Source organism: Chlorocebus sabaeus, chromosome 19 (genome assembly GCF_047675955.1).
Source record: "Chlorocebus sabaeus isolate Y175 chromosome 19, mChlSab1.0.hap1, whole genome shotgun sequence".
Lineage (NCBI taxonomy): Eukaryota > Metazoa > Chordata > Mammalia > Primates > Cercopithecidae > Chlorocebus > Chlorocebus sabaeus.
The window spans coordinates 15051031-15069286 of NC_132922.1; the positions used below are offsets into that span (position 1 = coordinate 15051031).

At 35.9% G+C, this 18256-nt stretch overlaps 1 protein-coding gene across 24 annotated transcripts in view; it reads left to right on the plus strand.

Moving 5' to 3' along the window:
* RBFOX2 (RNA binding fox-1 homolog 2) overlaps nucleotides 1–18256 on the plus strand; it is a 295689-nt gene that overhangs the window by 259309 nt on the left and 18124 nt on the right. For 12 of the 24 annotated variants that reach the window (XM_073006749.1, XM_073006750.1, XM_073006745.1 and 9 more), the window contains 5 exons: nucleotides 6008–6100; nucleotides 8873–8933; nucleotides 12959–13012; nucleotides 13134–13226; nucleotides 14374–14518. In XM_073006749.1, the coding sequence (XP_072862850.1) occupies nucleotides 6008–6100; nucleotides 8873–8933; nucleotides 12959–13012; nucleotides 13134–13226; nucleotides 14374–14518 (446 nt within the window). Of the gene's footprint in view, nucleotides 1–6007; nucleotides 6101–8872; nucleotides 8934–12958; nucleotides 13013–13133; nucleotides 13227–14373; nucleotides 14519–15030; nucleotides 18234–18256 lie in introns of those variants that run through there. The other 12 variants (XM_007975616.3, XM_073006746.1, XM_007975622.3 and 9 more) reach the window with 2 other exon arrangements.

The following is an 18256-nucleotide window of genomic DNA, read 5'->3' on the forward strand; positions in this document are numbered from 1 at the left end:
TTATTCAAATAGAACTTAGAAAATTATTATATGAGTTTATGTAGCTTTATTAATTCTCCAAGTTTCACCAGTAATGAAAGATTATTAACACAAATAATAAGATCATGCCTAGTTAGAGTGACCGTATGTCCTGGCTTATCCAGGATAGCCCCAGTTTAAACCTATTATCTTCGCATAATTATTAATAAATGACCTCTTTCTCCCTCTTAAGTATCCCAGTTTGAATGATAAACTATTGTTTACTCTCCGTATATATCCTTTGGGTAGCATCTTAAAAAAGCAGTCTTTCAAAAGGAAAACATGATGCTTAATGAAAAGTATAAAGAAAAAGATACATAGTTTATTGAAGAGGAATGTTCACTACTGATATTCTCATGTATCCTTCTAGTCTTATTTTCTCATATAGAACCTTAAAACATAACCCAAAATGGTCACCTAGTTCAACCCCCTGTATTCTTGACCTTGCATTCTCTGTTAGAAATTTTTAGTGATTAAGAACTTGTTTTTTTCAAAAGTTATTCCATTGTGGATCAGACTTTCTACCATTTTATTCACCATCAGCCAGCCACAGAACAATTTTTGGTGATAATTATCAAACTTATTAAATAAAAAAATAGACAGATTGTAACATTTACGTTTTCTATAAATTTTTGCCAGAATATTTTGGTATATCATCTCTTGCATGGATATGTATTAAGATATTGAATGTGTTGAAACTGTTCAGCTCTTCAGATAGTGCTTATTATTAAGTCCACTAAAGAACTACAAATATTATACAGCCCAGAAATAATTACTGAGATTTCTAGCAATTTTTTTTTTCTTTTTTCTAAAATCAATAGATACTAGATGTACATATTTTCAGGGTATATGTGATAATCTGATACATTCATATAATCACATCAGAGTAATTGGGATAGCTATCACCTTAAATATTTATCTTTTCTTTACACTAGGAGCATAGCAAATATTTGCCTAACATGTTCTCATTACTTTTCTCAGGTGGATTTCTGGAATAATGGGAATCTAGGTTTAGGTTGGGCTTAAGTTTAGGCTGTAGTTAGGGGAGATAAAACGCCTATTCCCATTCCTTAGACACAAGTAATTTGCTATAATGTTTTTCCTATTATCATGGCTTTTAATTTCATGCAAAGGGAAATTAATTATTTCTTTCAAAGTATTATCAAAATACTTTTTTGGAAGTCACAGTAAGTAGGCCTTTGTGACTTTCAGTAGAACTTGATATGGTAATGTTGGAGTGAAATGGCTTTTTTTATTATATTTGAAACTGAATTAACAGTGCATGTGTTTCTGAAGGGCTTAATTTTTTGTTTTTGTTTTTGTTTTTCTTTTGTTACCATTATGGGCTTTAGTTTTATATTTTTTTTATTTTTTTTTTAATTTCTGTGTTCTGGCCATACCCAGGAGATCCGTCTGCTTTTGATTTCTCCCTTAAAAGTTACATGGTAAATTTTCTTTCTCATTCTTCTGAGATCGAAAAATTCAAAAATTATACAGATTTTAATAATATTTTTACAATGTTCATTCTATTGCTTGTTATTTATTGCAGTCTGAGGCCAGACTAAAAAGGTGACAGTTACTTGGCTCCTATATGTCCTCGATGATGTCAAGGCAGGCTGTGAAATTGCTGTCACACTTTGTAGAAGTTTTAACTACAACCATACACCTAATAAATACACCATTCTTCAATTTCCAGAAGTCAGCTAAGATACCTGGTAAATCACTCATGTAACACTGGTGTGTTTAAATGTTTAATTTAGAAGGACTTTGAGGACTGCGAACTTAGAGGAGTATAAAGTGTAGAGACCTGCATTGCCCAGCACAGTGGTCACATTTAACACTTGAAATTTGGAGAGTTTAAACTGAGGTGTGCCTATAAGGGTAAAATGGACACCATTTCAGAATTAGCACAAAAAAAGAATGCTAAGCATCTCACTAATAATGTTTTAATATTGATATCATATTGAAGTGTTAATAATATGTGTATATATTGGGTTAAATAAAATACATTGTTAAAATTAATCTCACCTGTTTCTACTTTTTAAATGTGATTATTAGAAAATTTTAAATTATATATGTGGTTTGTATTATATTTCTCTCTGTAGTGCTAGTGTAGACAGACATGTCAAAATCATTTTTTAATTAAAAAAGAAAGTTTACTTTTTTAAAATCTGGTTTTATTAATAGGAGTTTAGGTAACAAAAATTCCCCATCTGTTTACATAGCTGAAATATTTCCTCTTGTTCAGAATTTGAGATTAAATCTATTTGTTATAGATTATGTAATCTATTTGTTATATATATTATACCTGTGTAGACTGGTTCAGTGTTTGATAGGTTGTATGATCATTTGGAAGTTGTTCTAAGGAAAATATTTTAGATTTAGACACAATTTTACTAACGTTTTTTTCCCAAAGCAAGAGATCAGAATGACCAACTTAATTTGGTTTCTAAGAGCAAAGTGACAAAACATGAGTTCATGTAAGCAGGCTTTTCTACTGATGACTTTTAAACCTGGATAATCTGTGAACATCTTTAGCACAGTTTCTGGCACCTTTTCTAAAATGCTGAATTTTATTGAAGAAATGGTGTATTCTAAAAATGTTTTAAGATCTGAGTTCATGTTATTGAAACTAAATTGTGAGTGTGATAGATAAGGAAGCATGTTTGGGTTGATGGAAAATCACCTGTTCAAAGTTTAAACATGAGAGAAAAGTATTTAAGAACAGTACTTCAAAAAATTCTAGTCATACCTCTCACCTTCCTAATCATGGACTTTAATTCTAAGAGGTGTGTATTAATTCCCTATGACTTCTGAACAGATTACCACAAATTGGGTGGCTTAAAACCACACATTTATTATCTTACAGCCCTGGAGGTCAGAAGTCCAAAATGGGTCTGACAAGGCTAAAATCAATGTGTTGGGTTCTTGAGGAGGCTCTACGGGATCATCTGTTTTCTCACCTTTTCTAACTTCTAGAGGCTGCCCACATTTCTTGGACTATAGCTCTCTTCTGTCTTCAGAGCCAGCAATGGCCAGTCAAGTCTTTCTCAGGCTGCTTTACTCTGATTCGGACTCTCCTGTGTCCGCTTTTCACTTACAAGCACAGTACAGTGGCCACATTGGGCCACTGTATTACATTGGGCCCAACCAGATAATCCAGGATAATCTCTCTATCTCAAGATCATTAACTTAATCGCATCTACAAAATCCCTTTTGCCGTGTAAGGTAACATATTCACTGGCTCTGGGGATTAGGATGTGGACAACTTTAGGAAGCCATTATTTGCCCTATTGCAAGGTCTGTTTATCTTCAAAGCAAATAAAGAAATCCTCTTACCTTTATGTTTCATACTAAGGAGTCCCAGCGCATCAACAAGGCCTTCTTCCTCCTATCACCCCAGGGAAAAGATGCTTATAAAGATTGCTTTATTTTTATATTTTTGGTATCTTGTAAGCATCTTTCTTTATAAAACACTTTTAAAACATTTGAAAGTGAAATTTTGTTCCAGAATGTTAAAGTCATTATTGAGAAAATCTTATCCAAGCAGACATTAATGTTAAACTTTGTCATTTGCTGACTGTAAAATTTCGGTGCTCATCATACCACCTTCCATTCTTTTGGATGCAGTTATCACTAATGTTCTTTGAACACGTTTCAGAAAAGAAGGTTATGGAAGATATTTAGCAATTAGATTTGAAAAAAAAAATAGAAGGCTTTTAGGACTAATATCATTTAGTAAATAGAATACTGAACTGAGATTTGAAAAGGCTTAGAATTTTCTCACCATTAGCTGTATATCCTTGTGTATTTAATCTCAGTTTGACTCAGTTTCTTTACCTTCAACATGAAACCAACATGTCTATTCTTTTTACTTCATGGTTATATTTAAGAAGACAAACTAGTATGTATATTTGTATGTGGGTGTGTAGATATAGTCATAATGCTAATATCAAAAACCTAGGTCTTAGTTTTCATATAACTTAGTAGTAATCCAACTATTAATTTACAATGTATTAATTTAATCTAAGTCATAAAATATATGACTGTGAGGACCAGTTGAAATACAGCCAAAATGCTTCTAAAGTGTGATATTAAAATTCATCACTCTCTGTGACCTTTCTTTAAAAGTTTGACTTTCCTATTGGAGGACTCACCAGGATTAGAGAACTGGCAGCTTGTCTTCAGCAGGTGCTAGTGTAGATGACAAATGGTGTAACTAATTATTAATGTACGCCCTTTTATACCTTGTGGTGTCAGAGTGGCTATAAATGTTGATAACAACATTTCATTTATGAAAATATGTTCCTGTTGATATTTTCAACAAACTTATACATTCTTTAGGAGAATATTAACTGAAGTTACCAGTAGTAGTTCTTTCCAAACAACGTACGTTTTAAAATCTCCATCAGCTTAGCGTTGCACTTTCAAGGGTATTTGTGATGTCCAAATTGTGGGTAGAGATCATCCATTGGAATTCTCCAAAACGCCACCCACCCACATAATCACTTAGAATGCTGAGTTACCGGATCCTTCAAAACAATGGAGTTGCTTTTATAAAATCTTATTGAGCAACGTGCATTGTTTACCATGTCAGTTAAGAACATGTTTTATATAGAGAGAAGTATGCTCATGTTATTAAGCAGCTAGGCAGAACTTCAATTAAAATTAAAGGGTTCTGGGTTATCCTATAATGGAATATTCAAAAAATGCTAGCAGGACAATGAAGTTATTGGCAAATGAAGACTTTGCAGAAAATCCTAAGACTTTACCACTTTGCAGATATAAGCAGCGTGGAAATTGTTTGTAAAATTACAGCTGCAGAGTAGAACAATAAGAACAGAGCAACTAGAATGAAGTGAATATGATGTTTTAGGAAAGTCATATAAGTATATAGTAAATGCTCCTAGTGTTAAAATTGGTAGTACGTGAACATCGGAGTGAAGGTAGTGGTGTCCTGATTTGTCTACTTGATGAGTTAAAGCTCCACTCCATTTTTGTAGTATCTTGCAAGGAACAAATAAATTAATCCTAACTCATTGTACCAGCTGCACTGCTGTTTTCCAATATCCTTTTTCTACTGAATAGTGAACAACTGATGTCACTAATGTAGATCTCATTTCCATTGCCTGTTGACTGTTCCTTTTTTCTCTCTATATAGAAAGTTACTACTACCTTTAATAGCAGATATAAAAATCAATAAGTGAGTAATTTAGGCGAATTTGGGTTAGCAGTTTTCTGAAATTCAGTTGAACATATTTTTACTCTAAGTGTCAATCTGGTCATTTAAAATGGGCATTGAAGAAAAGTTATAATTGACCACTGCTTAGCGATATTTTTATTTGCTTAGAAGGGCATGAATGCTTTCCTCTTCCACACCCAGTACATACAAAATTATACACCGACTATGTCCTAAATTATCCTGTTCCCAAAGGAATAGTAGTGATATAAGCAGCCGGCAAAGTGGGGCTAAAATGATTAGACCTACTTTAAAAAAATCTCATTGTGCAACGTTGAACCTGAATGTCAGATTTCATGTAGCAGTTACTGGGAAATAATGGATTTGGGATGTCAGAGAGTCAATTTAATTAAGTCTTTTTTGGTATTACATAAAGGGGCATGTATATTAATAACATGAATTGAGAGAGAAAGGTAGAATGTTAAAAAATCTTCAGATTCTTGGTTGAATAGTTTGACCCAAGTAACTCTGTACCTTAATTTTGGTCTGGCCTCATATGCTTTATGTTTTATTTTATTGTGACATTGCTGTTAATTATTATTATTATTGTTATTACAGTTCTTTATTCTTTTATTGGATTTAATTTCCCTTCACAAATATGCATGGACCAAAAATGTGACTTTGGGAGACTATTGCTGAGTTGTTGCTGATGTCAGTTTCATACTATGATATTTTTTCTCTATTTACCAAGAGATCAGTATTTCAATATAACGATGTGCATGTTTTCCCCCCTTCTCCCGCTGCATGCAGGGATTCGGGTTCGTAACTTTCGAGAATAGTGCTGATGCAGACAGGGCCAGGGAGAAATTACACGGCACCGTGGTAGAGGGCCGTAAAATCGAGGTGCATGTCTTTAATAATTCAATTTCTGGTTTTATATTTTTATTTCTGTTTTTTCGTATTGCCTCACTTATTTCACATTTGGAACCCTGTCTTGTGTGTGCGTGTGCACATGTATGTGTGTTTGTATCTCTGTCTTCACCTTCTTGCACTAAAATGTATAAAAGTAACACTTCTATCTGCCTCCCTCCTCATTTATTGGTTGTTTGGGGGTTTTAATTTTGACTTTTTGTGTGTGCGTGTGTGTGTGTGTGTGTTTCATTTATGTTTTTCCTTCAAAATGTTCATCCTTCTGCTCTCTTGATTTTTTTCCTTTGCTTCAGTTTGCAGTACTCTGAATTCCTGTGATCAGGCCTAAGCAAAACTAATGTTAAATTGTCTAAAAACTATCCAGTTTATAACACTGTGTTCTATAATGAATCAAGGGGCCAGCCAATATCCTCTCTCTTGGGAGGCCAGTTCGCCTCTTTGTGCACATGATAAGCACGGAATAGAAGATTCTGGAGATTGTGGGGAGGGAGGAAATAATCCAAAACTCATGTAGTTTTTGAATATATCTAATATCAAGAATTTTGATATCTAAATTTTTATGAATAAAAGTCTTAAACAGAGGGTTTGATGGCTGGCTGGCGAATGTACTGTGATGATGACTAAGTCTGCCACCTGGTATTCACCAGCCCTTTTTGATAACACATCGAAGGTTAACTGGCTCCTTTCCCCTTTCCCAATTTTTTAAAGTATTAAATGTAAAAGCCACCATTTTGAGTAAGATGTCTGCATATTTTGCTTTTTTTCCCCTCCTTTCCAATGGTTTAGCATTTAGGGCCCTTCACTTGACTCACTCTTTCCATGGTAACTATACACAATGCTGGCGATGGTGCCCGTTGGCGGTAAGTGAAAAAAGCACTAGAGAAGAAGCTTTTAAAAATGTAATTACAAAACAATTAAATAAGAAAGAAAAAGTCCATCTGCCATCTCACATTAACACTACAAAATGTGATTTGACTTGTTGTTCCTCTTCCTTTTCCTTTCCCCCTTTTATTTTCAATGCTGTTGAGTAATGCCGCCTGGATTTTGGATGTACATATTGTTTTGTAGCAGTCTGAGCTGTTTGATTACTGACTTCATGGTGATTTTTTTCCCCTTGCACATCTTACTCAGAGTTACTGAACTCCAGTTTGGCTGGTTTTATTAATGCACTTCCTGCCCCTACATCCTTCCCTACTTTTCCTGTTTCCCAAATCCCCGTTTGTAGCTCTGATTGTTCTTTCTTTGCCCGTTACACCCTTCCTGACTTTCTCTTTTCTTTTTCCCTACCTTATTCTCTTTTTCCAAATCCTTGCTCCTGTCCTTTTCCCTATTCTTCCTTTCCCATCCCTTCAGTTACACGCAGCTGTTGGTCTCTTTTGCTGACTAGTGGTTTCTGATTGGTTCTGGCCATTTTTCCTTTTAAGTGCTTGGTTGCTTTCTGCTCCAGCAGCTGGTTTCAGCTCTTGTTCCATTCTAATCCTTGTCTGTGAGAACCTTGCTTTTCACTTTCTCCCCTCTTTCCAAAATTTATTGTTTTTTCTTTCTTTTATTTGTGTGTGTGTGTTTTTTAACTGCATGCTCTCAGTCTCATCATTGTTGTATCCCATTCTTTCTTTTTAAATGTGAAATGTTTATATTATTTGGTGGATGAAACTAGAGTAAATGGAGTTTCAAGCTCTTTCCTCATGTAGGGGAAGTATCACTGTACAAATCTCAAAAGACATAGGAAGAAGTTTTTTTAGTTCTAATTCTACCTAAAATTGGTCTTTTCATCACACAAATTTATTACCATACAAATTGAACACAATGTAAATTTGAAGAGGCAAAAATAAGACATTTCTATTTTATGCTTGTTTTTTCAATTGGCATGTTTTATGACCTGACAACACAGTGTAAGTCAAGTTCTATGGTGGGACTTCACCCTCCTTGCAAGAGCTTTGAGGCTGGTTCTGTCACTGGGCTGCAGTATGCTGGCATCTCAGTTCCATTCATCTTTCCTTCAGCAGCACCGTCTTTGTAGCGCCTGCTTACTCTCGTACTGAGAATGCTTTAAAATACGCAGTTCTGTAATGAGGGTGGAGAGTGCCATAAAACAAAATAAACAAACACTTGATTTCCTCAGTTCTTTTAAGTGCCTACTTTAAAGGCTTTTTTAAAAGTTTTGTTCCTGAGTTGATAGACCATGTGGTCTAGAAAATTCAGAATGGTCCTGAAGGCTGTCAACATGGGAATCTTAGGTTTCTATATTTGTTTACTGACGTCAGACAGTAAAAATCTCGGACAGATGTATTTTAAAATGCTGAACATTAGGACAGGTGAAATCAGATTTATTTTATCACCTTTCCATCAATCTGTTTCATAACCCATGTGGCAAGCCTCTGTTTTATTAACAAACTTCAAAGTGAATTGCTAATATAGTTGTTTCCTATTTACTTTTTTCTGTGTTTTCCTTAGTGCAGAGATTTCTCTGTTTAAAAGATGTCCAAAGATTTTGCAAATGTATTGTCTTTGGAGTACTGATATTTGGAAACCAAGAAACTCATTTTACTCTTGTTATCCTCATTTAATAAGAACTTTAATTAAAACACTATATATTAATATTTTATATTGCTGTGTTCATTATTTAAATCAATGCTCTCAGAAATTTACATTTTAAACTAAGTACTATGTTACTGGATGTGCAACTTTATGTTCCCTAATGTGGTCCACTTCTTCCCTGCCCTTTTTTCTCCTTGTTATTTTTAGGTGAATAATGCTACAGCACGTGTAATGACCAATAAGAAGATGGTCACACCATATGCAAATGGTAAGAAATTATAAATCATCTTCGAAAGAGTGTTTATTCTTATGTAAATATATTAAGTTTTTATAAACTTCTAAGAATCTTTATTTCAGTCTTAAGACAGTTTAATTTGCATTGAAGAGTCTCTTTACCTGGGAGAGTATTTTATGTTTACAACATAACCTTGTCATTACAATTGAGCTATGTTTTTTAGGTATTAAGGTGTTATGTTCTAAGTAAAGTTCATCTTTTACACAGTGCAAACATGCTATCTAGTTGCCTACTAACCCAAATTGGATCCCACCTGAGCACCTTCTTTTTCAGGTGCTGTAGCTCTTTGTAATATGTTAGACTTGTCCGTAATACCCCTGGATGCCCACTGACTCTCACTTCTACTTCTGACTCTCATTCATCTGAGCATAGGTGGAATAAGTTATGATTTTGGACCCATTGCTCTCCTTAGGCCTAGAGGTAACAGCCATGGGTATGGTTGTGTGTGTGCCATTTTCTATTTCATGATTACATATTATATAGTAAGGTTTATAAGTGTTTCTCATTGAGAAGGAAATTTTCTATGAATAATTTGTTACATCAGTTACCAAATTTAATCTAGACTCATGGTCTCTGAATAAGATGGAATATAAATTTAATCTGTAACCCAGTGGTGGTTTTGCAGACTGTGTTGTGCAGAGCCAGTTTGGGGGAGAAAAAGGAAACCAAATTGATTGAATCCTAAGGTCTCAGCTGTACTGTAATCTGAGCAATTTATGGTTCTGCATAAGATTTTACTAATATCTAGAATAAAGGGGGGAGTGTCTGCTGCTTTTGTGAAAAGTTTGAACCTACTGTTAGAGTGTGGCTGTATGTGCCAATAATGTCTTAAGAAGAAACGTATTGGTATTGACTATATCCCATAAAGTCTTCAATAAATATATTTAGCCCAGCTTTTCACATAGATGATACAAATTTATCAGCATAATTTGCATTTTTCCTACTCCTTTTATCGGTATGATACCACTGCCTCCCACTTTAACTCTTATTTTCTTTTCACTGTTCTTACAAAAACAAGTCTCTACAATTTTGATAAAAACTCAAAGTAAACAAAATAGAAAGGAGAGGCAAAGAATGTCAAATTTTCTTTACTTCTGGGAGAAATACTGTGACAGAAAGAGCCTCTGACTGGAATTCAGAAAACAGACATTCTGCTTCTAGGTTTGACACTTTATTTACTCCGTGACAGTGGACCAGTTTTTTAACCTGATTCTGTTTTCGTATTTATAAATTAAGATCACAGATTTTTGGCACCAGGATTTTTTTTAGAAATTATTGAAACTCAACCCTCCCAGCTTATTATTAGGAAATGAGACCCAGAAAAGTATAATACTGACCTCAGATTGCAGATGTGGTATCTGTTTTACCTTCCTCCTTGGGTTTTGTGCAGGTCAAAGGACATTTGTGAAAATACATTATAATTGTCTAAAACTAAATATATTCAAAGTATTGCTAACAGCATATCAATATACATCCATTATATTAATTTTTGTTTTTGTTTTGGGAGAGAGTCTCTCTCTCACCTAGGCTGGAGTACAGTGGTGCAATCTCAGCTCACTGCAACCTCCACTTCCTGGGTCCAAGCGATTCTCGTGCCTCAGCCTCCAGAGTAGCTGGGATTACAAGTGTGTGCCACCACACCTGGCTAATTTTTGTATTTTTAGTAGAGACGAGGTTTTGTCACGTTGGCCAGGCTGGTCTCGAACTTCTAGACTCAGGTGATCCGTCCACCTCAGTCTTCCGAAGTGCTGGGATTACAGGCTTGAGCCACGGTGCCCGCCCATTATGTGGATTTAAAGGGAATGCCCAGGAAATAATGCCATTGGTAGGAAAGAAATTTTTTTTTTTTTTTGGAGACAGAGTCTGGCTCTGTCGCCCAGACTCGGGTGCAGTGGCGCCATCTCGGCTCACTGCAAACTCCGCCTCCCAGGTTCACGCCATTCTCGTGCCTCAGCCTCCCGAGTAGCTGGGACTACAGGCACCCGCCACCACACCCGGGTGATTTTTTGTGTTTTTAGTAGAGATGGGGTTTCACCGTGTTAGGCAGGATGGTCTTGATCTCCTGACCTCGTGATCCTCCCGCCTCAGCCTCCCAAAGTGCTGGGATTACAGGCGTGAGCCACCGCGCCCTGCCAAAAAAAGTTCTTTTTTGAAATATTATTCTAAATTAATATTCAGGTTAGGAGGCAAATATTATTCTAAATTAATATTCAGGTTTAGTAGGCAAATATTCTAAATTAATATTCAGGTTTAGTAGGCAAATATTATTTTAAATTAATATTCAGGTTTAGTAGGCAAGAAACCTTCTGCTATTGTGTTAAAGGTCCTAAGGAGAATGTGTTGGGTTCATCCTAATGAATTCTTAGTCAGCATTCTCATTTAGGTTGGTTGGAATCTCAATTTGTGCAGAAATGTTGCACAGTATTTGTGTAATTTGATATTGCAGAATATTTGTGCTCTTACAATTCAAGTAGTATTTGCACCCAAATTTTGCCAAAATTTTATGTGGAATATTGAAGAGACATTGCATTTTATGAGCACATAAAATGATGAATAAGAGGTTGGATTGAATCGGAGTGAATGAATTTTCACTTGAATAATGTTTTGCTTACGGTCATTTAAATCTGGTAATTTCAGTAATTCTTTTGAAAAGGCCAGTTGTGGCTGGGTGCAGTGGCTCACACCTGCAATCCCCAGCACTTTGGGAGGCCGAGGCGGGTGGATCACCTAAGGTCAGGAGTTCAAGACCAGCCTGGCCAACATGGTGAAACCCCATCTCTACTGAAAGTATAAAACTAGCCAGGCATGGTGGTGCATGCCTGTAGTCCCAGCTGCTTGAGAGGCTGAGGCATGAGAATCACTTGAACCCAGGAGGCGGAGGTTGTGGTGAGCCGAAATTGAGCCACTATACTCCAGCCTGGGCAACAAAGCAAGACTCTGTCTCAAAAAAAAAAAAAAAAAAAAAAAAGCCAATTCTGGCCCTTTTCTTTTCATTCGTGTATTTATAGAATAATGTGGCACAATGCTAGGGTCTTAATATAAAAGAAGACAAATGAGTCAGAAAAATAATGTAGAGTATTTTTGCTTATTATATGTAAAATTCAATTAATAAAATAAAGTTTTCATGTGGAATTCTACTTTTATTCACTCTCAGTGAGCAATAATACATTATTCCTTTTTAAAATATACTTGCCATATTCTTATAAATATAAAAAAAGGAAAGAAGAAATAAAGTTAACATTAAACATAATGTTATTTGGAAACTCTTAATATTTATAAATATTTAAGGTAACATTCCACAGTATTCTGGTGTTCTTTAACTAAAAAGTCTGATTAACTTAAAGGTGATTGTTACACATTAAAGCCTCAGAAAACATGCACTGAAGTTGGGAATGTACTTTGAATTTTATGATTTCATGTCTTTCATTTTTTAGTTGGTGAACCCTAATAAAATCCCAATGGTAAATCCCAGTGAAAGTGGATTTCAGTTTACCTGGAATACCAGCATTGACTCAAGCATGGAGTCAAAGATCTAGGTTAAATTTGAGTTCAGCCCATGGATACTTTTATTAAAACAGCTAGAGTAATAAACAGGGTTAAGAAAGTGCATCACAGTGTGGTACAGATTGATATATAGTCGGCCTTCTTTCTTTTTTTAAATGAAGGATAGGTCATCCAGGGTAATTCTGTGAGAACACTATACCAAACTCGAGGATTTATTTCTATTTATTTTTTCTCCTCTCATTCCCTCTCCATCTTCCTCCTCCTAACATCATGACCCCTGCCAAGCCCCCCAACCCCAGCCCTTCATTATCTCTTCACTGTGTGCTAGTTCTACTATTGTTACTCTCTCATGTAAACCCCAAGCTGCAATTCCAAAGAGAAGCTGGTAATAGGCAAAAATAGCCCCAGAGATGGCCGAAGCCAACTTGACATGCATTGATCATCCCTTTCCTCAAGTAGTCTTAAATGCTCACCCTCCTTTTTGTGTGTTTCAGGTTGGAAATTAAGCCCAGTAGTTGGAGCTGTATATGGTCCAGAGTTATATGCAGGTAGTATTTAAGTAAATGTTTCCACTTGTGCTATTTAATTGTAATAGCATCTGTTGTTTTTCAATTTGCTATTCCTTTTTAATCTTTTTGCATTTTTTAATTTTTTAAAAAATCCAATCAGCATCCAGCTTTCAAGCAGATGTGTCCCTAGGCAATGATGCAGCAGTGCCCCTGTCAGGAAGAGGGGGTATCAACACTTACATTCCTTTAATCAGTAAGTAGCCTATGTTGGCCTGGCATAGATTTTGACTATTGTGAGTGAACTGTCATGTACTGCGGTTTTTTTGTTTGTTGTTTTTTTTCCTAGTATAGTACATAACTGAAGTGGAAATTTCTTGAGAGGGATGTTAAATACTATCCCAGTGCCCTGTCCTGCTTTACCTGTGCTAGAATTTTCCTCACCAAATATTAAGATGGCACAAAGCAGAAATAGTTGGAAAAGGTAGAGGGGGTAAGGGCATATGAAGAATATTTTAGTCTGTACTTGATGATAAAGAAAACAAAAGAAGCAGGTATGTGTAGAGCATATTATACATTTCCTTGGCAAGTCAGCCACAGGTTCTCCAGCAGAGGATCACTTAGAAGTGCCTTCAATATTACTGATTATTATCAGCTCCCTTGATCTCTCTAAAGTCATTTTGACCTGAGCCATTTTACTGCAGCAAGAGGTATAATTAAACAGGACTCAGTGGACATGGAATCAATGTCTCTGCATGCTTTCCAAAGGACAGCACACTTAAAATCGGCTCTTAGAAATTGTCTGCCTCTTTAAAGGACAGGGGAGGAGTGGTTTCCCCCACTTTACATTTGTGGATTAAAATGTTTTAAATAAAAGAATGAAATTGACTAATGAAATGAAATGTCTAAAGACTATTATGTACCTTGGAGGTTGGTACCATGTAAAAATCTCAAAAGAATGTACTTTTGCGTAATAATTATTATGTGCACATAGTAACATTTGGAAGCAGGGTTAATAACTGACCGGTTGAAGAGTTTTATGTCAATCTGATTTAGACTGCCCACAGTAATTAAAAGTCTGTCTCTTATGATGGCAGTCATTCTCAGAGCTTGACCTGTTTCTCAGCAGCTTGCATTGTAAAGCCGAAATTGAGAAGGAACAGAGAAAGCTCACTCAAGATTTGTGATGAATGAGGCATGGAATCTTTTGCTTTTGCATGTGGGGTCTCTCTTTCCATTTCTTCCCCACTGAGAGACCCAGGGTAGAAGGTTTATTGAATGCATGCCACCTTTTCAAAAAAGATGTGGTTTGTATCTTTTCATCTTTTCTATCATTGGTTCATAGCAAGTTGTGACTATGTACCCTCTATTGAATGCAAGTTGAAATTTCTGTCATATTTTGGGTCTCCCTTTAGTTCCTGGCTTCCCTTACCCTACTGCAGCCACCACGGCAGCCGCTTTCAGAGGAGCCCATTTGAGGGGCAGAGGGCGGACAGTATATGGTGCAGTCCGAGCGGTACCTCCAACAGCCATCCCCGCCTATCCAGGGTAAGCATTAGATTCCAAAATCAATATGTTTCTAAAATAAGCAGTTGGACCAAAAAAGAATACCATGGCCCTCTCATAACTTCTGGGATGTTGCCGTGTCACAGAGTAGACATTCAATGAATATTTGCAAATTGACAGATTAGATGACAAAAAACCAAAATATACCATCATCAGAATGTAACAAACTGTCAATTCATTATATAAGTCTTCATTTTGGCCACCTTAAGCCCTCATGGTAATGGCTTAAGACAGTAGCCAGAACTGTCTTGTGTTTACTAGCAGTGTGTTGGCATGAAGTTCACTCAGCAGCGCACGAATATGGATTAACATTACTGCAGAGAACCAAAAGAGGAGCTCGAGATTGTAGTACAAGCCTGCATCTGCTGTGTTCACCCCTTATCACCACCCCGTGTTGGGGCGGAGGCTGTCACATGTGTCCTCCCCTTTGGTTTCACTGCCTGGGTGGTGAGCAGCAGAGCTAGTTACCCACAATGGATTTGCTTTCTTTGTAGGAAACGGATTAAAAGAGGTTAATTCTAAGATGAACCAAGTCCAATTGAATCAAGGGAGAAAGGGAGAAGTAGGAAGAATTAACTGCAGTTGGCTTCTGAATGATGGTAAAACAACGACTGTAGCTGAGCATCCTTCACCGTTTGATTTTTTATGGAGGGTGTCTCATGCAGTGGAATGATTCCATAGCAACAAATAAATCCTTTGCTACTGAATGGGGAAAAGGAGTGAAGACGGCAGGTTTTGTTTTTAGGGGTTTCTCAGTGTCAGCCTAAAATGTAAATTTTTATAAAGAGTGGTCTTTCATCAGTCAGTTGTACCAAGGACTTCCTCATCAAAGATGTGACATTTCTCTTCATCTTTTCTCTGCCAGATATGTCAATATGACAGATTTTTTTTTGTATTCTTACGGAGGAATAGATAGCAGCAGAGAAGCTTGTTGGCTGCTACTTAGTTAAAATATAAAGGAAAGGAGCCGCCTTTGTATGTCCTTTTCTGACAGCAAAATTGGCTTAACCTTGAGGTGTACTAATTTAGCATTCATTCATTCATTCATTAATAGACCAAATGGACGTACCATTAGAAGTTCTCCATTCCTCAGAGTTAAAACATTTTTATTAGACAAGGTATGTTGAAGTGGGCAGGCTCCAAAAGACACTGGAAGGGAACTGCTTCAGAAATTAACTTCTGTTTGGAGTTTGTAGACATTTAAATCACATGCATTCCATCATCTCCATCTTATGCCATTACTTACTTTTATTTTAATCCTTTTTCTCTCAACTTGACCTTTGACCTTCAACCTCTGACATCTCTTTAAAGAAGTGAATATGCAGTATTATTTCATCAAGAAGTATTCAAATGAAACATTAAAAGGAATCTTTTGGAAGTTTTACACGCTAGGAAAATTGTTTGTAAAATGTCTTCCATTGTAATCCAAGAGAGTTTACTGTCATGTTTGCAAAGAGAGACTACTCACCAGAAACATGGGACTTCCTTATTTTGTAACATTGCTGAATTACTTTATAAAGTGGTTGAATTTAGTCCTGTTCAATGTAGTCATTTCAGTATATTGGCCAAACTTGAGAACCCATTCTCTACCAAGTCTGTGTCAGGTATATATTTGCTCAAAGATATTTTAATCTTTATGTCTAATCATATCAATTTCTGTGCATTACATTGAACACTGATTTCCCATGTTTTCTTTTTATTAACTAAACCACCTGTTTACATGGAAGATGGCAAGGAATAAGTCCAGTATTTCATGGGAATGGCCTAGAATTGCTTTTCAGCTTAGTAAACTAATTTCATCATTAATCATTATGTTCTAGCCTCCTTGTGGCATTTGATATGGGGAATATTGGAATTCTTCTAGAATGTAGATGAATATTCCCAATAAGTTATTTGACTTAAGGTAAAATGTATTTGTGTTTTTAATGCCAACCCTTCTTTATAGAAGGCTTGTTTGTAAATCTTTACCTATATTCCCTTACTAAGATCTTTGAAGTTTAATTAATCACCACTTGGCCTCAGTGCTTTCCATTTTATCAGCCTTCTCATTTTGAACAAGTTGTTTTTTTCACTAAATTGCAATTGAGAGGCAGATTACGTTCTAATATCAGACTTTAACTGCAACTGGAGACTATGAAAATGAATGGGACTTAGCTAAATGAGCATTAGAGATGAGTTTGATTTGCCTGTTGTGTGATACAAGGGCATAGCATATTTGGGGCATTCCAAAATGTGACTATACTATCCTGTAAATACAACCAAATGTCATTCATTGGAAATAGAATTAAGAAACATTACACCTACCTGTAAGAAACAAGTTATTTCATATTCAAGTTAAAAATATGATTTGGTGACTTTACTTGTCAGCTTGTTCATTGTAACAGAGAAGGTAGTGGTGAAAATTTCCAGCTTTTTAGTTGAATAACCAATAAGCAGATCATGTAAATTAAAACAATCTGATCTTGACTTAACAGAGATGAAGAAGAAAGTTTTATCTTTTATCTCTACTGCTATTCCATGTCTTTTGGTCCCAAAATAATGTTTTTGGGGAAGTCTGTATGCACAAAAGTACCTCAAAAGGTTGGAAATCTGTATTTAAGAATATAGTGTTGTTTAGGTTTTTTTTTTTTTTAAGAAAAAGTCATGCATTGTCTGTTTGCTACAAATTCATTATCTAAACAGGAAAATAAACCTTCTATTCTTAACCAGCTACCTTCTCAGTTTTATTCTTTTAAATAAGACAGGGCGATCTTTGGTCAAGCCCAGAACTTCAGTTATCAATTGTAGTTTTCAGAATTCCATGAATACTCTTATGGTCAAAAAAGAACCCTTAAAATCTTCCAGTTACTCCTTCCCACTCTGGATTATATTGTTACTATCTGGGATCCCCACTGCACCTTTCAATTCTTGGACCTTGGACCAATCACCTTAACCTTTAGCTCATTATCTCTGCTTGTGAAAGCAATGCATTGTGGGTATTTTTGGTTGTGTTTTTTTTTTTTTAATTACATTTCTCTGTTTACTTTGGTCAGAATTGATTGACTTGTTTTTCTGAGGTGTTGCATTGGTTCTTAAAATGCTGAATAATAATACTTTGCATGCTTGTGTGATCAGCCAAATCTTATCGCATGTCTAATGTGCAGGGTAAAAAGCAGGTGATGTATGGATATCAGAAAAACATTTACGTATTATTACAATACTGAAAACAAAATACTTAAACGTAATTTAAAAACGTACTTTGCATACAGGCCCTGCCCCAGTGGAATTCTTTGGGTTCAGTTTTTCATGTTAAACTCCTCTTCACCCCGCCACCCTATTTTGTAAGCTCTTTAAAAAGAAACTTCCTCCTAGGGCAAGCTGATTTTTTAAAATACTCCATATACAAAAAGTTGTTTCCAAGCCAGCAGATTTTGGATAGATAAAATAGGCTCTTCCAGGAGTGCTTTTTATTGTGTGAATCCTACTTTAATTACCGAATATCCAGGTTGCGCATTCCAGTTTTGCACACCTTTCCCTCTCCTCGCATGTCCCGGAGCTGTGTAACCTTCGTGTGCACTTTCACATTTTCTCACCAACTTGCCGAGGCCCCAAGCCCAGGTTATGTATTCATACATCACCTGCCTGTGTAGAGCGCATGTGCATGCTGCCGTCCTCAATAACCGGAATGTGTTTCTGTTCTTTTGTTTTTTTTGTTTTTGTTTTTGTGTGGATTTTCTGCAG